The sequence below is a fragment of the Martes martes genome, assembly GCF_963455335.1.
Source record: "Martes martes genome assembly, chromosome: 16".
NCBI classification, from domain to species: domain Eukaryota; kingdom Metazoa; phylum Chordata; class Mammalia; order Carnivora; family Mustelidae; genus Martes; species Martes martes.
The window spans coordinates 39,444,635-39,460,697 of NC_137904.1; the positions used below are offsets into that span (position 1 = coordinate 39,444,635).

Genomic DNA, 16,063 nt, shown 5'->3' on the forward strand with positions numbered 1-16,063 from the left:
CGCCCCAGGCTCATCCCAGTACCCACCTCGGTCTCTGTCTTGGAGTACTCCTTGACTCTCTCTACGGCCACAATGTTAGCCTCCAAGTCGGACATCATTCGGATCATCCAATTCAGAGTCAATGTTATCTGGCCAAAGGGACTGGGTCATGGATACGGTAATCTTCCCTTCCCCCACAACAGCTGTGGGAGGAGTTCTGACTCCCTAATGATGCTCCTTGCCTTTACAAAGTAGGTAGGTCTGGGCAACCCCATAGGTGGGCCACCTGGGGCTCTAATCACAACTGTATCTCAGGCAGTGACCTTGCAGACTTGACCCAGGGCCCCTTAGCCCCCATGTGTCTCAAATGTTGGTATATTTAAGGAAGACTTCCCAGGGAATCTTGTTAAAATGTGGCTTCTGATTCAGTAGGTCTGCGGTGGGACTTGAGATTCGGCATCATTTAATTTTTTTATTTTTATTTTTTTTGATTCTGCAGCTTTTTAAAAAGATTTTATTTGTCAGAGAGACAGAAAGAGAGAGAGCATAAGCAGGGAGAATGGCAGGCAGAAGGAGAAGCAGGCTCCCCGCTGAGCAAGGACCCTGATGTGGGGCTCGATCCCAGGACCCTGGGATCATGACCTGAGCTGAAGGCAGACGCTTAACTGACTGAGCCACCCAAGTATCCTGGAGATTCTGCACTTTTAACAAACTTCCAGGTGATGTTGATGTAACCAGTCCCTGGACCACACTGTGTACCAAGGGGTCTTAGTAGACATGCAGAACTCTGCACCCCATCCTAGCCCTGCCATATCAGAAATCACATTTTCACAAGATCTCCAGCTGACTCAACAGCACGGGAAAGTTTGAGAAGACTCATTTGTCTAGATTGTCTTTTGTTCCAAAGCATTCAAGGCTTGAGCTCTCTGTGGCCTTGAAAATGCGATCTGAGTCACAAAAATGCTGTGTGTAGTTATTTAAGCCTCTGACAATACAGGCTGATATCAGGGTGACAGCCTGCCCTCCAGCCCCGTCTTCTCTGTGTACTTTCTCCACAGGCCCGGGAAATGGGGTGTACTCCGGGCCTACACATCCCCGGCCCAGAACCACTGGTAGAGCTGACCCTCTCAATCCTGCACACAGGCAGGACAAGTTCTGTTTGTCTTTTGGGGCCAAGCACCAAGATAATTTCTCCAGCACCAAAACCCAACGTAGAGACTCTCTTCCGGGTTCTCACCATGTTTGGGTCCTTCCTCCACAAAGACCTATTCACCCTGCATTACAGTCCCCTGTTGCTGGGACTGTCTTCTCTGTGCTCCACTGAGCTCACAATCCTGGGGAGCAGAACCTGTGGCCAGTCCCCATACTGGGCAGAGCAAAGGCCCAGGAGATGCTTGTGACACCTGGGTGGCCTCTGCCTCAGTGTGGCCTTGCCCTGGGGCCCTGACCCCTGCATACCTGTAGGGCGTAGGACACGGATAGGCCCACCAGCCCCGGACTCAGGCTGTTTCTGCCGATGACAGCAAAGAGTGCAGCAAAGAACACAACACAGTTGCCTACGAACTCCACTTGGACTCCCAGCCACCTGTGGGGACAAGACGAGCAGGAGATGGGGCGGGGGGAGGAAGGAGGCAATTTCCCATATGGGGGAAGGCGGAAGTGGGACCCAGAACTTCAAGGTCTCTCCCGCAGGGATCCTGGTGGGGACTCCCAGAGGGGCAGGGGGTGAGGGAGGAGGCTTCTGACCTGTTGGAGGCAATGTGGGCATAGCAGCTCCTATGGTTGGCGTCCACCTTAGCGTCACTGATAGCCTGGAAGTCCTGGCTGCGGCCGTAGGCCCGAATGACACTGGAGCCGGTCACTGTCTCCGAAAAGTGGGAGTAAATGGGCGAGCGGCTGATGGACTCCAGCCTCTTCAGCTGCCGCGATGTCGCCACATAGAAGCGCTGGCAGAGGATGGAGAAAGAGCTTGAGGTCAGCACCGTGAGACCCCCTGACTCAGTCCTGCATGTCCTCTGAACCCATCTGGGCTTCCTCTCAGCCAGCCCCACTCCCCAATAAGACTCTGCTTCCTTTCTCTACCTGATGTGTCTCCATGAACTCATTCCACCCTTTCTCCCTGGTCCCCTCCTGCTGGGTCTTCCAGGCCACTTCCTCCATGAAGCCCTTCCTGATTCCCTTTCAGCTCCTGACCCCCTCGCCCCGTGCAGGGGCCTTGATTACAGGGCCCACTTTGCTTGGCCTCCTCAATCAGTGACTATGTCTGTCTCCTCTGAGGTGCCCCAGCGATATGCCTACATAGTCAGAATATCACAAACTTTGCAAAAATAAGATAATTTTGTATTCTTTTTCTTAAAGAGCCTCTCCCCACCTCACCCTGTTTTTTTGAACTTCAGCCCCACAAAAGCACAGTTCTGTCTCCAGCGTCCATCCTCTAGCCTGTGGGCCCCCACATGGCCAGGGCCTTAAAAGATGGGTATCTGAGAGCCCCCTGTCCCTGCACAGAGCACAGCCCACATCACCTGAGCTTCCAGCCACCTTGTGGGTTACCTTTAGCAACTGATTAAACTCATGGCAGTACAGGGGCTCAGCAACACAAGCAGGGGGAATGGCAGACGCCCCACTGAGCCTCTGACCTGTATCTGAATGTTACCAAGTCATCTATGTTAAAAACATAAATGCACATATATGTTTAGATATGTATAAAGGAGGGGAAGGATAATGTGTCTCACACTGTTAACAGCATTTTAGTTAAAAACAGGCAGGGGTTGGGGCACCTGGGTGGCTCAGTGGGTTAAGCCTCTGCCTTCAGCTCAGGTCATGATCCCAGGGTCCTGGGATCAAGCCCCGCATCGGGTTCTCTGCTCCGTGGAGAGCCTGCTTTCTCCTCTCTCTCTGCCTGCCTCTCTGCCTACTTGTGATCTCTGTCAAATAAATAAATAAAATCTTAAAAAAAAAAAAATAGGCAGCAAGGGGTGCCGGGGTGGCTCAGTCGGTTAAGCGCCTGCCTTCCACTCAGGTCATGATCCCAGGGGCCTGGAATCAATCCCTGCATCAGGCTCTCTGCTCAGAAGCTTGCTCAGGAAGCTTGCTTCTTCCTCTCCCTCTGCCATTACCCCCGCTTGTGCTCTCTGGCTCTATCTTTCTGTCAAATAAATAAATAGATAAAATCTTAAAAAAAAAAAAAAGGCAGCAAGAAGGAGTTCCAGGGTCAGTCACAATTTACAAGGATTTTATTTTATCCTAGCAACAACCCTACGAAGTAGGTTCTATGATTCTGTTTTACAGGAGAGGAAAATGAGTTTCAAAGACGTGAAGTAACTGTCCCTAACCGACCCACAGTCTGACCTCCCTAAGTCCCAACCCAGGTTGACTGTTAGTTAACAGGAGAGTCCAGCCCGCCTTAGCGCCTGGTCTACAGGGAGTCCCGCCCACACGGAGCCCCGCCCACACCAGCACTTCGCCCACCCACTGGCTGCGGACCTGCATCAAGACATAGAAGACCCCCAGGGGCAGGGTGACCACGGTGAAGAGCGGCGTGCTGGCCACGATGACCACGAGGGTGGCGAGGGAGTTGTAGAAGGAATTCAGCAGCATGAGGATAGTGGGGGCCAGAACCTCATCGATGACGTAGATATCTTTGGAGAAGCGGTTAAGGATACGGCCGGAGGGCGTCGTGTCGAAGAAGGACTGTGGCGAGCGCATCTTGTTGTGCAGCAGCGCCTGGTGAAGCGAGCGTGCAGCGTGGACGCTGCCCACCGTCAGCGTGACGGCTGCCAGCATCACCAGGATTCCTGTTGGAGGAGGCGGAGGAGTGTTCACTGGGGCTGGTGTGGGGCATGTAGGGCGTGGGGTGGGCAGGTAAGGAGATACGGGATGGCTGCCGTGGCCAGCAGGCTCAGAGAGGCAGTGCCGCCGCCGGGATGAGCTCAAGATGCCCAGAGGCAGATGGGCTGCGAGGGAGGCACTAGGGCAGGGCAATGGCCGTGATGATTGAGGAAGAGGCAAGGGCATGGTTTGGGGGATCCAGCGGCCCAGATGTGAGGAAAATACCTTTCAGCGATCTCTGCCGCTCACCTTGCAGAACTCCCAGGGCAGCATAGACACCCAGCCTCATGGAGGTGTTATTCTGTCGGCTGTCCACCACAGCCTCATTGGTCCAGGCGCTGAGCCATACGTTGGCCCCAATGGCAGCCGCAGTTTGACACGGGTATAGGACACAGATAGCCACTGTGGTATAGAGCCCCATGGCCTTGGCATAATCCCAGAACACACTCAGCTTCACCTGCATGGCACGGCAGTCAAGGGCAGAGCACTCTTGTGAGCCCTGGGATGGCTGGGGGCCTGGCTACCCTCTCCAGCCTCCTCCCTCCCTTGTCGGTCCTACTCACAGTGCCCATCGCCGCCTTCTCCTCCTGGATCAGTGCCCCCCTCGCCTTCGCCTCTGCTGCCTGCACTGCCTTCTCTGCTGAACCCAGGCATCTCCGGGGCACAGGCCGGCCCTGGCCCTCGCCTTCCGAGGACATGACACTCAGCTGTCTGTGGAGGCAGCTGGTCAGGCCCAGGGAGGTGGTCTCTAACACACCCACAGGCCAGAGCCCCAGGGGGTTCAGGCTGTGGCTGGAGGTCCAGGCTGTGAGCGGCAGGGAGATCGCCCACCGGTGTCCCACCTAGCGGGGCTTAGGGACGGCACCGGGAGCTCCCCGGGGGCTCACCTCATAAACTGCTTCTGGACCTCATACAGGACCGGCTCGTTGTCTGTCAGGTCTGTGTGATTGCTCAACGTGTCTTCAATCAGCAGCAGCTCCTCATCCTCTGTGTTCTCCAAGGCTGCAGCTGGGTGGAAGAGAGGAGAAGCGCCAGGCTAGCTCGCCCTGCAAGCCGCCGGTGTTCTCCAGTCCCCAGGCCAGAGAAGACGCCCCAGTGGACACGCAGGAGAGAACACAAGAGGCATGAAAGAACAGCAAGAACAAGGACAAAAATAAATGACCAATTTTGAGCTGGGGAAAGAAAAAAAGAGGCAGCAAGAAAGACTTAGGTTAGACAAGGAGAAAAACTTCCCATCGGGGACTGTGGAGAAGGTCTCAAATATAAGGGTCAGGAGCTTGGGCTCTAGGGGCACACTGGCTGAGCTCAAATGCCACTTCCTCCCCGCATGACTTTAGGCGGGCATGTAAAGTGGGGATAATAATAGTACCCGCTTCATGGTGTCATTGTCATTGTGAGGATTAAAGGAAAGAATGTGTGTCAAATGCTTAGCAAGGGGCGCAGCCCTTGGCACATGTTCAACACATGACAGCCGTCTATGCAGCAGCAGCCAAGAAGACTCTGGAAGAGGTCTGGGAGGTTGAGGAGTCAGGACTGGAAAAAAGTTGGGGGGGGGTCTTAGGGGTCCAGAGATTTCAAAGCACTCCACGAGGACACAGAATTTTCCATTTGTTCGCTGCCATCTCTCAGTGCCGAGAGTAGTGCTAGGACGTAGTAATGACTCAGTCAATCTTTGTTGATAATGAAATGACCCTTCCAACCACTTGTCCATTTACCGAATGACTTATCTGTGAAACAGTCTTGCCTACAGACTGGGCCTGGGCCCTTATGCCCTTTGGACACACAGGAAGTGTGGGGCCCCGAGGCCTGAGCTGCCGATAAGGTCACACTGTTAGGGGAGAGGAGAGGGCCACACAGATGGCCCAAGTTCCTCGGACCTCCCTTGTAGGACACCGGGCCCATCCAGAGACACTCAGAGACCCCCAAGACGGGGGAGATGGTGGGAGGGCACGGGAATGCGGAGGGTCAGGGATGGCGGATACCGGTCCTGCTGTCCTCCTTCAGGCTCTCCTTGTCCTCTTCAGGTGCGTAGTTGCAGAGAAAGTTGGCAAAGGAGCCATTGCGTCCCAGCAGGTCTGGGTAGGAGCCCACCTCGGACACCTGCCCATCAGCCAGCACTATGATGATGTCCATCTGGGGCAGGAAGCTGGTGCTGTGTGTCACCAGCACCCGTGTCTAGGGAGAGGACAGCAGGCTACCATTTCCACCATCCTTAGCACACACCCCTGGCACAGGTACAGGGCCATGGAGAGGGTGTGAGGTGCCCATATGCCAGGGAGCATGGATAAGCACATCAGTGGCTTACCCCATGCTCACTGCCATGGGCTCAGTGCCTCCAGGGTGGGTCCCTCACTACCCAACCAACATTTCTGCTTCTCAGGCCTCCTGTTCTTCCAGGTCTCCTCCAAACCCCTGGGCCTCCCACCCTATCTCTCCTAGGGTCCTAGATCTCACCTTAGGGACCCCCCACAACCTCCTGGAGGCCTCACCTTGCCTGCCAGCACACCTTCAGGCCCGATGACTTGGTCAAAGATATGCTTGGCCACATGAGAGTCCACGGCTGACAGTGGGTCATCCAGCAAAAAAAGATCAGCTTCACTGTAAACAGCTCGGGCCAGACTGACCCGCTGTCGCTGGCCCCCAGACAGGTTAATGCCCTGGATGGAGGAGAGAGGTGGGAGGTGTGTATCGGATAGAAGGGAGTCAGACAGGTGGAAGGGGACAAAGGCCTTGTCCCCGTCATTCAACAAGGCAGACCTCAAAATTCGCATTTGATATGCCTGGTCTTGCCCCTGGGAAGGTCTGAGGCCACAGAGGAAGAGGCGGTGGCTCTCAAAAGTCCTCCCGGGGCAGGTGAGGACAACCTGCTCCCTTTGCCCCACTACCCTGCCCAGCTGGTTTTCCTGCCTGCTGCCTTTATATTCTGAAAGCCTGGAAATCCCCAGGGGATCCGTAATAGGCCTTTTAATCTCCCATCGCCCAACCAGTTTGCAGATGACTTTCATAACACGGATCCCATTTGATTCTCGAGTCAGTCCTTTCAGGGAGGTACCATCAGCCCCACTTTCTAGGTGAAGAAATCAGAGCCCAAGATGTTAATGGCTTTGTCCAAGGTCCTGAACTATTCAGGGCAGAAGTAAGAATGGAAAGCCAGCTCCAATCCCAGAATTTGACCCTGAGATGGTTCAGGAGCTAGAGGAGAGGTAAGATCTCTCCTTAAACCCATCATGGGAAACTGAGGCACCTCGCAGCAGGGCTAGACCCAGAAAGCAGGCCCCAGAGATAGAGTCTGCTTTCCTACCTCCAGCTTTCCTCATTCCCTCTGGAATAGGGCCCAGCTTTTTCAGGTACCCTGAGCAACTGAGCCTAGTGTGGGGTGGGTGGGGTAGCAAGTGTGGGATGGGAGAGGAGCTGTTGGGGAGAAGCAGGGGGTGGGTGTGTGGCTGTAGTGACTGAGGCATGTGAGTGTGTCTTCATTCATCCAACCAGTCTTCAGTGCCTACTATGTGCTGAGCATTAAACTGTGTTCAAATTGAGAGATATTCTACAAAATAGCTGGCCTGTACTTTTCCAAAGTGTCAAGGTCTTGAAAGACAAAGACTGAGGAATTATCCAGATTGACAGAGAATAAAGAACTGTGACAAGTAACTGCAACTCATGATCCTGGATTGGATCCTTGCCCAGGAAAGAAAATAATGAAAAAAAGACATTTACTGGAACAAACGATGACATGTGAATACAAACAGTGAAGTAAATAATATTGTATCGATGTTAAATTTCCTGATTTTGATAATTTGACTATAGTCACACTAGAGAATGCCAGTCTTGAGGGAATATGCACCAAAGTCATTAGTATTTTTTTTACAAAATTTTTAAAAAGATTTTTTATTTATTTGTTTGACAGACAGAGATCACAAATAGGCAGAGAGGTAGGCAAAGAGAGAGAGAAGGGGAAGCAGGCTCCTGCTGAGCAGAGAGCCCAATGGGGGGTCAATCCCAGGACCCTGAGATCATGACCTGAGCCAAAGGCAGTGGCTTTAAACCACTGAGCCGGGGCGCCTGGGTGGCTCAGTGGGTTAAAGCCGCTGCCTTCGGCTCAGGTCATGATCCCAGCGTCCTGGGATCGAGCCCCGCATCGGGCTCTCTGCCCAGCAGGGAGCCTGCTTCCTCCCTTCTCTCTCTGCCTGCCTCTCTGCCTACTTGTGATCTGTCTGTCCAGCAGGGAGCCTGCTTCCTCCCTTCTCTCTCTGCCTGCCTCTCTGCCTACTTGTGATCTGTCTGTCAAATAAATAAATAAAATCTTTAAAAAAAAAAAAAAGAATGCACCATCCACTTTACAGTTAATACAGTAACCCCAACTCCGGGCTTATCTTCAGAAGATCACAGAACAGTAAGATTTAAAAAAAAAAAAACAAAAAAAACAAAAAAAACAAAAAAAAAAAACCACTGAGCCACTCAGGCACCCACCAAAGTCATTAGTATTAAAAAAAACCAAATACCCCAAAGAGCTAAAACTATAAAACTCTTAGAAGAAAACACAGGGGGAAACTTTTCATCAGATTTGGCAATGATTTTTCAGATATGACATTAAATGCACAGGCAACAAAAGTAAAAAGAAAAAGATATACTGGATTACATCAAAATTGAAAGTGTTTTTTTTTTTAAGATTTTACTTTTGGGGTGCCTGGGTGGCTCAGTCGTTAAATGTCTGCCTTCGACTCCGGTCATGATCCCAGGATTCTGGGATCAAGCCCCATGTTGGGCTCCCTGTTCTACGGGAAGCCTGCTTCTCCCTCTCCCATTTCCCATGCTTGTGTTCCCACTCTTGATGTCTCTGTCAAATCAATTTTAAAAAAACACCTTTAAAAAATAAAGATTTTATTTTTAAGTAATCTCTACACCCAATATGGGGTTTGAACTCAAAACCCCGAGATCAAGAGTCACATGCTCTTCTGACTGAGCCAGCCAGGTGCACCAAATTTGAAAACTTTTGTGCATCAAAGGACACTGTCAACAGGGTGAAAAGGCAACCTTCAGAACAGGAGCAAATATTTGCAACTTGCATATTTGATAAGGGGTTAATATCTGGGATATATAAGGAACGCCTATACATCAACAACAAAAAAACAAACATTAAAAAATGAGCAAAGACTTGGCTAGATATTTCTCCAGAGAAAATACATAAATGGCCAATAAACCTAAGAAAAGATGCTTAGCATCATTTCTCATCAGGGAAATGCAAACCAAACCCTCAATGAAATATCACCTGACACCCTTCAGAATGGTTGCTATCAAAACCCAAAGCCCCCTCCCCAAGAAAAGAACCGTGGTGGCAAGGATGTGTAGATGGTGGAAGCCTTGTGCACTGTCAGTGGGAACTTAAAATGGTGCAACTATTATGGAAAAGAGCATAGCATTTCCTAGCATGGCATTTCCTCAAAAAAAAAAAAAAAAAAAGAATTACCATGCGATTGAGAAATTCTGTTTCTGAGTATATGCTCAAAAGACATGAAAGTAGAGTCTTTAAGAGATATTTGCCCACCCATGTTCACAGCAGTCTTTTTTTAATCTCTTTTTTTAAATTTATTTTTTATTAACATATAATGTATTATTAGCCCCAGGGGTACAGGTCTGTGAATCATCAGGCTTACACACTTCACAGCACTCACCACAGCACATACCTTCCCCAATGTCCATAACCCAACCACCCTCTCCCTATCCCCCTCCCCCCGGGAACCCTAAGCACAGCAGTCTTTTTTTTTTTTTTAGTGTTTTTTTTTTCTTTTTAAGATTTTATTCATTTATTTGACAGACAGAGATCACAGTAGGCAGAGAGGCAGGCAGAGAGAGAGAGGGAGAAGCAGGCTCCCCACTGAACAGAAAGCCCGATGTGGGGCTCGATCCCAGGACCCTAGGATCATGACCTGAGCTGAAGGCAGAGGCTTTAACCCACTGAGCCACCCAGGTCCCCCTCAGCACAGCAATCTTATTCATAATAGCTAACATGTTGGAAACAACCCAAGTGTCCCCTGACAGGTGAGGGGATAAACAAAATGTGATCTAAACACATAATAAAATGTTATTCAACTTTAAAAAGGAAAGAAATTCTGACACATGCGAGAACATGGATGAACCTTGAAGATACAATACTAAGTGAAATGAGCCAGTCTCAAAATAACCCAGATACTGTCTGATTCCATTTACATGATGTACCTGGAGTAGGTCAACTTCCTAGGGACAGGAAAGAGAGTGGCAGTTGCCAGGGGCTAGGGGGAGCAGGGGGGGAATGGGGAGTTGTTTAATTGGGTACAGGGTTTCAGTTTTGCAAGATGAAAAGAGTTCTGGAGATTGGCCACACAACACTGTGAATATTCTTAACACTACTGACCTGTACAATTACAAATGGTCAAGGTGGTAAATTTTATGGCATGTGCATTTGGCAACAATTAAAAATAAGTTAATTTAAAAACAAAAACTTTCACTGATGCCCCATGGTTTTTGGGGCAAAGGCCAAAACTTTTTTTTTTTTTAAAGATTTTATTTATTTATTTGACAGACAGAGATCACAAGTAGGCAGAGAGGCAGGCAGAGAGAGGAAGGGAAGCAGGCTCCCTGCTGAGCAGAGAGCCCGATGCGAGCTCGATTTGATCCCAGGACCCTGGGATCATGACCTGAGCTGAAGGCAGAGGCTTTAACACACTCAGGCGCCCCCAAAGGCCAAAACTTTAACCAAGGTCTTTAAGGATCTGCTTAGCCCTGTACCCACCTCTTCCTAATCTTCAGTTACACCAAATTACACCAGAATGCTGGTCCACTCACCATTCCTTGGCTTACACCTTCAAAGACTTTCCATCACTGGATGGAAGCTGAGTGATTCACATGGATGTGGGAAGGCAGGAAGGGAGGGAGGGAGGAAGGTTGGGGGGAAGGGGAGGAAGGAAGGGGCACATATATAGACCTGAGCTGGGCTGAGCTGGGCAGCTGTATGGGCTGACACCCTAGAGGATGGGAGAGAGCCCTGTACCTTTTCTCCAATCTCTGTCTGGTCCCCGCCAGGCAGCATCTCCAGGTCAGCTAGCAAGGCACAGGCTTCCAGAGCCCGATGGTACCTCTTGGGGTCCAGGGCTCGGCCAAACAGTACGTTTTCCTGAAGCGTGCAATTCTGGATCCATGCCTGCTGGGGCACGTAGGCCACGGAGCCCTGGCCAGAGGAGAAGTTATCTCGGGGTCCACACGAGGCCTGGCCTAGCAGCCCTTGCCAGGAGTTCTGCCCTCTCTCACCTTCACACACACCGTGCCTTCCAGTTTCTCCATCTCTCCCAGCAGGGCAGACACCAGGGAAGACTTCCCACAGCCCACGGGCCCCACCACGGCCACCAGTGCCCCTTTTGGCACCTGGATGTTTAGGCTGAGGGCAAGGAGGCCAGGAGCCCAGTTAGAGGTAGGGATCAGGATTTTGGTCTCCCGATCTTCCACCTAGATAACCAAGCCGTCCTCCCTTTCAGACGCTACCCTGACAAGCAGAGGCTCTCCTTGCTTTCCAGCCCACAGATGGGGACAGGAGGGGTGTGGCAGGGGGGCGGGGCTACTGGGTTCTGCTACGGATCTGAATTTCGGCTCACTTCAGGTAGCTGGGAAGGGGCAGGAGACGCTGGTACCTGTGCAGTGTAGGGGGCAGGTCCTGGGCCCAGGTGAAGGTGCCATTGTGTATGGTGACAGCATATCCTGGGAGGACCAAGATGTACAGGGCCAGGGTCAGGGGGTGCAGGACAAGGTGGGGCGGATCCCTGGGGGGAGGGACTCAAGGGGAAAGGCAGGAAGTCCAAGGGGCTGGCGCAGGGAGCCCTAGGAAAGGAAGAAAAGTGGGGGAGGCCTAAGGGAGGGGTGAGGTAGACTGAGGAAGAGCCCAGAAGAGGGAGAAAGTGGTGCTGGTGGGAAAAGGGGAAGAGGAAATGGCAGTCACAAGAAACAAGTCAGAAGCTTAGAACAAAAGACTTTCTGGAGCAGGGGCTGGGGCAAGGGCAGCCCAGGGAAAGGGTGTCTGGACCTGGGGTGATGGTCTTTCTTTCCACACACTGGGGGTCAACTTCATCTTGGCTCAGGAAATGCTGGATCCGTTTCAGAGACACACTGGTCTGCAGGAGAGTGAGTCAGCCTTGGAAGCTGGCTCCTCCCCCACCCCCCACTTCCTATAGCCTCCCCCACCCCTCCCCGACTTCCTGGGAGAGGCAGGGCGTCCTAAGGGCCCAGATGGGGTGAGGGGCCCCTCCCATGACTGAGACTTCTCTGGTTCCCACTGCCAAAGTCAGGGTCCGTGTTGGTAAGAGGAGGTTGTCTTCAGAGCTTCAGGTTTCTGGGGACCTCACCTGTCCCCCTCTGACTCCAAATGACCCTTGGTTCTGATGGCCTCATGCCAAATACCCACCCCCTCAATTCCAGGAGTACTCCTTGATTATCTCCTGACCCTAACAACCTGCCCAAACTCCAGCAGAACGCCCAGCCCTGCCCGTGCTCACCTGGATCAGGTTGCTGATTAACTGAGGCAACATGTTGAGGGGAATCTTTAAAATATTGAACAGGGACACGGACACAAAGGCCTTCTCAGCATCCAGCACGTTGTTTGGGTCCACAGACACATACACCCCAAGCGTGGTCAGGGTCACCTGGGAAGGGGGTGGAAGGTGGGTATCAGAATGGAGTCTGTTGGGCCCAGAGGGCTGGGCTGGCCAGGTGGCAGGTGGGAGACCCACCCCGGGGGGAGAGCCTCACCAGGACAGGGGTGCAGACCCAGGTGAAGGTGGAGATGGCTTGGAGGTAGGCAGACTTGCGCAGCAGCCGGAGCTCGTCCTCCCGGATGCCTTCTACCTTCTCCAAGAAACTCGGCTCCCAGGCATACAGCTTTAGCACCTTGATGCCAGCCAGGATCTCACTCATCAGCTTGATGCGTGAGTCCTTGAACTTCATTTGCTCTGCCTGTGGAAAGACTGGCAGTGGGGTGCCCTGCTCCCCTTACCAGACCTCTGCCCCCAGGGGCTCCCACCTTCCATGCACTCACAATGCACAGCAGCCATTCGGATGGCTCCCATGCCTCCTCCCTCCTCCTGCAGGGCCGGGGCCGTCCCTCAGCCCCCAGATGCCCAGCCGAGCCCAGCTTCCCCTTCTCCTCTGTGCACAGAGTCCAGCTCCAGCCTCTGTGCCTCCATTCCTGACCTCCCCACCACTACCCCTCAGGCTGAATTCTCTGCCACCTTTCCTGGGTTTCTAAGCCATGTTGTTCTTTCCTATCATTCCCGTGGAGGTCTTTGTGCATGCATGACTCCACCATTAGACTGGGAGACTGCTGAGGACACAGATCACTTCCTTCTTTCTGTTTCCCCAGACCCTCACCCAGGCACAACACACTGAATTGATGATTCATTCAACCCGACTTAGTGAACGCCTACTATGCGCCAGGCTGTTGTTGGACACCCAGAAGATCAAACATGGTCCCAGCCAGCATGAAGCTGACAGTCTGATGGGGGAGGCAGATAGATAGCACTTATCTGAGTAAATGCTTAATAAATCAGTGTGTGTATTCCTTTTTTTTTTTTTTAAGATTTATTTATTTGAGAGAGTGTGTGCACGTGGCAGGGGTGGGGTGGGTGGAGACAGAGGGAGAGGGAGAGGGAGAATCTCCAGCAGATTTCCTGCTGAGTGAGCAAGGAGCCCTATGGGGGGGCTCCATCCACGAGCCTGAGATTCTGACCTGAGCTGAAATCAAGAATCAGACACTTAGCCATGAGCCACCCAGGCGCCCCAGTAGGCACATTTTGAAGGGAAACAACAAAATTCTGTGAGAGAGTAATGGGGTGGGGACTGGGAAGCCGGAGTTCATGCTGGGGAAGAAAAGGGGTGGAGTGAGGGGGAAGGAGGGGATGAGGTGGGTCCCAGGAAACAGTGGGTGGGGTGGCCCAGAGATATGCAGAGCTTGGTGTTTTGCAGAAAAGAAAGAAGGCCAGAGTGGCTCCCACTGGGCCATTCCCCAGGGGGCGAGGGCTGGCAGTGAGCAGGGGCCTGGTGGGTGGTCAGAGGGCATTTGTCATTTATTCTACATGCACTGGAGACTGATAAATATTTGCAAATAACGGACTGGATGACTGGCTCTTCACACTGGGCACAGCGTGGGAGAGAGAAGGCTCTCATTAGAACCAAAGACCCAGGTTTGAGTCCCCATGGCCCTGATTTCTGTTTCTCTCTGGGCTTTGGCCGCTCAGCTACAAACTGAGAATGTTGCTAAGACCCTCTCGGGGTGCTGTGAGGATAGAGTGAGCTGAGGCTTGTGGAAGTGGCTTATGGTCATGCCCCACTCAGTAAGCAAGGCGACCGAGGGGCCCCAGGCTAGTAAGGGTCTCCCCCCAGGCAGCGGCCAGGGGCTCCGGGCAGGAGCTGCAGACCCACCAGAGCCCTTACCTGGAAAGCACGCATCTTCATGGCCACGGCTCCATTGAGCGGGATCAGCAAGACCATGAGAGCGACCCCAGCCAGGATGGAGGGACCCAGGTTCTGAGGAGGCATGGGCAGATGGGTAAGACAGATAACTAAAGTATGCGCACGGAATCCCACAGACAAAACCCTATTGATCAGAGATATGGGGCTGGGCAGGAAGCAAAAGATGGCAGTCAGCCAAATGGATAGCGAAAAGCAGATATACAGAGAGAGCCCAAATGCTGTGAACATGGGCAGAAGCTGCCAGCCATCAGATAATGACAGCAGACGGGGACAAAGAGGCAAACATAGGAGGGTGTCCGGACACATGGGAAGGCAAGTACAGACTGACCCTCACCCACCCCGCCTCCAAGTCCCTGTTCCTTCCCCTGGGATCTGGGAGAAGGCTAACGGCAGAGGCTGGAAAGGCTCCGTTGCAGACACCGGCATCCTCACCGTCCTGTCCCTGACCCAAATAGCTAGGGAAGTCCTTGTGTCCATTACGCAGCCCTCCGCTGACCCAGACTTGCCCTCTCTTGTCCTTTCTCAGCAGGGTCAAGGTCAGAGGAAGGGGGCGGAGGCCAGAGCTTAAGAGTCACCTGCCAGAGGAAGTACATTGCCAGAATGATCTGCAGGGGTACGGACACCACCAGGTTGAGGAAGGGAGCGAGGTCCATGAAGCGCTGGGCGTCTGTAGACATGAGGTTGACAATTTCTCCCACCGGGGACTCCCGTTTGGCTGAATTGCTGATAACCAGAGCCTGCAGGTAGACAGCAGGGTGATGGACCGGGCCCCAGGCCTCTCCAATGCTCCCCAAGCTGGCCCCTAGAGCCCCCCGCTGCCCTGTCCCAGCTGACCTTCCTATAGATAACACCAATGATCACCAAACGAAGTTTCAGCGCCTTCGCAAAGACGAAGTGATAAAACTGCTGTAAAATCAGGGTCTGCATCATGGAGCATGCAAACATCAGCCCGGCCACTAGGAAGCCCCACCAGGTGGGGGCCGTGGGGTTGGAGATAAAACTGATCAGGATGCTGTAGGGACAGAAGTGGGGCATGAGGGTGGGAGGCTCCCCAGGCTGCTCGGTCTATGGCCGCCCTTCCCTTCCCTTCCACCCTCGGCCTCCACTCAGGGCTGCCTCTGAAACCTCCGGGGGCGGGGGGGCTGCTGGCCCCCCACACCTCCACCCAGACCATCCCCACAGCCAGACTCAGCCCTGGGCTGCCTCAAAACCATGACCCTCCAACTTTCCTCCCTTCTGTCCTTCCCGATTTCCCTACTCGCCATGGCTCGGCTGCCCGCCCCTTCCATTGTGCTCACTGCCAGCCTACCCACCTGCCTTTCTTGCCTCTTGGACCACACGGCAGGAAGAAATGCCCCATGTCCACAGATTAGACTTTCCTGCATCTTATCCCTGGCTGCTGAGGGCCCGAGAGCCTACCATGTGACCCTACAGGCTTTCCCCTCCAAATCCAAAATTCACCCTCTCCAACATCAGCGGCCCCCCCCGGTGCTGCCCAGTGACCTTCCCCAGGGCTCTAAGCCACCTCTTGTCCCCCAGCTCCCTTCACCTCTGCTCTCTTACCTTTTCCCTGCCCCCAATCCCCGCCCTGCTCAGTAGCTACCCATTTATGTAGGGAGTGAGAACTCCCTGCCAACTGCAGCCTTCCCTCCGAGCACTAGCTCTCTTTCTCCTCTGCCTCAGGACAGCAGGTGTCCCTCTGGCTTTCTGAGCCCTGTCCCACTGAGCCCTGATCACCTGCCCAGGACCATGTTCCACCATTGTTCTC

The 16,063-nt window shown here is 52.9% G+C and overlaps 1 protein-coding gene across 1 annotated transcript in view; it reads right to left on the reverse strand.

Moving 5' to 3' along the window:
• ABCC3 (ATP binding cassette subfamily C member 3) overlaps positions 1-16,063 on the reverse strand; it is a gene marked incomplete at its 5' end in the record, with an annotated part of 46,466 nt that overhangs the window by 10,007 nt on the left and 20,396 nt on the right. Inside the window, 18 exons of the mRNA XM_080826639.1 lie at positions 27-128; positions 1,438-1,564; positions 1,726-1,925; positions 3,463-3,773; positions 4,057-4,264; positions 4,371-4,518; positions 4,695-4,815; positions 5,790-5,982; positions 6,297-6,464; positions 10,832-11,008; positions 11,089-11,215; positions 11,466-11,532; positions 11,855-11,942; positions 12,324-12,470; positions 12,577-12,780; positions 14,257-14,349; positions 14,871-15,032; positions 15,130-15,307. Coding sequence (XP_080682765.1) covers positions 27-128; positions 1,438-1,564; positions 1,726-1,925; positions 3,463-3,773; positions 4,057-4,264; positions 4,371-4,518; positions 4,695-4,815; positions 5,790-5,982; positions 6,297-6,464; positions 10,832-11,008; positions 11,089-11,215; positions 11,466-11,532; positions 11,855-11,942; positions 12,324-12,470; positions 12,577-12,780; positions 14,257-14,349; positions 14,871-15,032; positions 15,130-15,307 — 2,821 coding nt within the window. The remainder of the gene's footprint in view (positions 1-26; positions 129-1,437; positions 1,565-1,725; positions 1,926-3,462; positions 3,774-4,056; positions 4,265-4,370; positions 4,519-4,694; positions 4,816-5,789; positions 5,983-6,296; positions 6,465-10,831; positions 11,009-11,088; positions 11,216-11,465; positions 11,533-11,854; positions 11,943-12,323; positions 12,471-12,576; positions 12,781-14,256; positions 14,350-14,870; positions 15,033-15,129; positions 15,308-16,063) is intronic.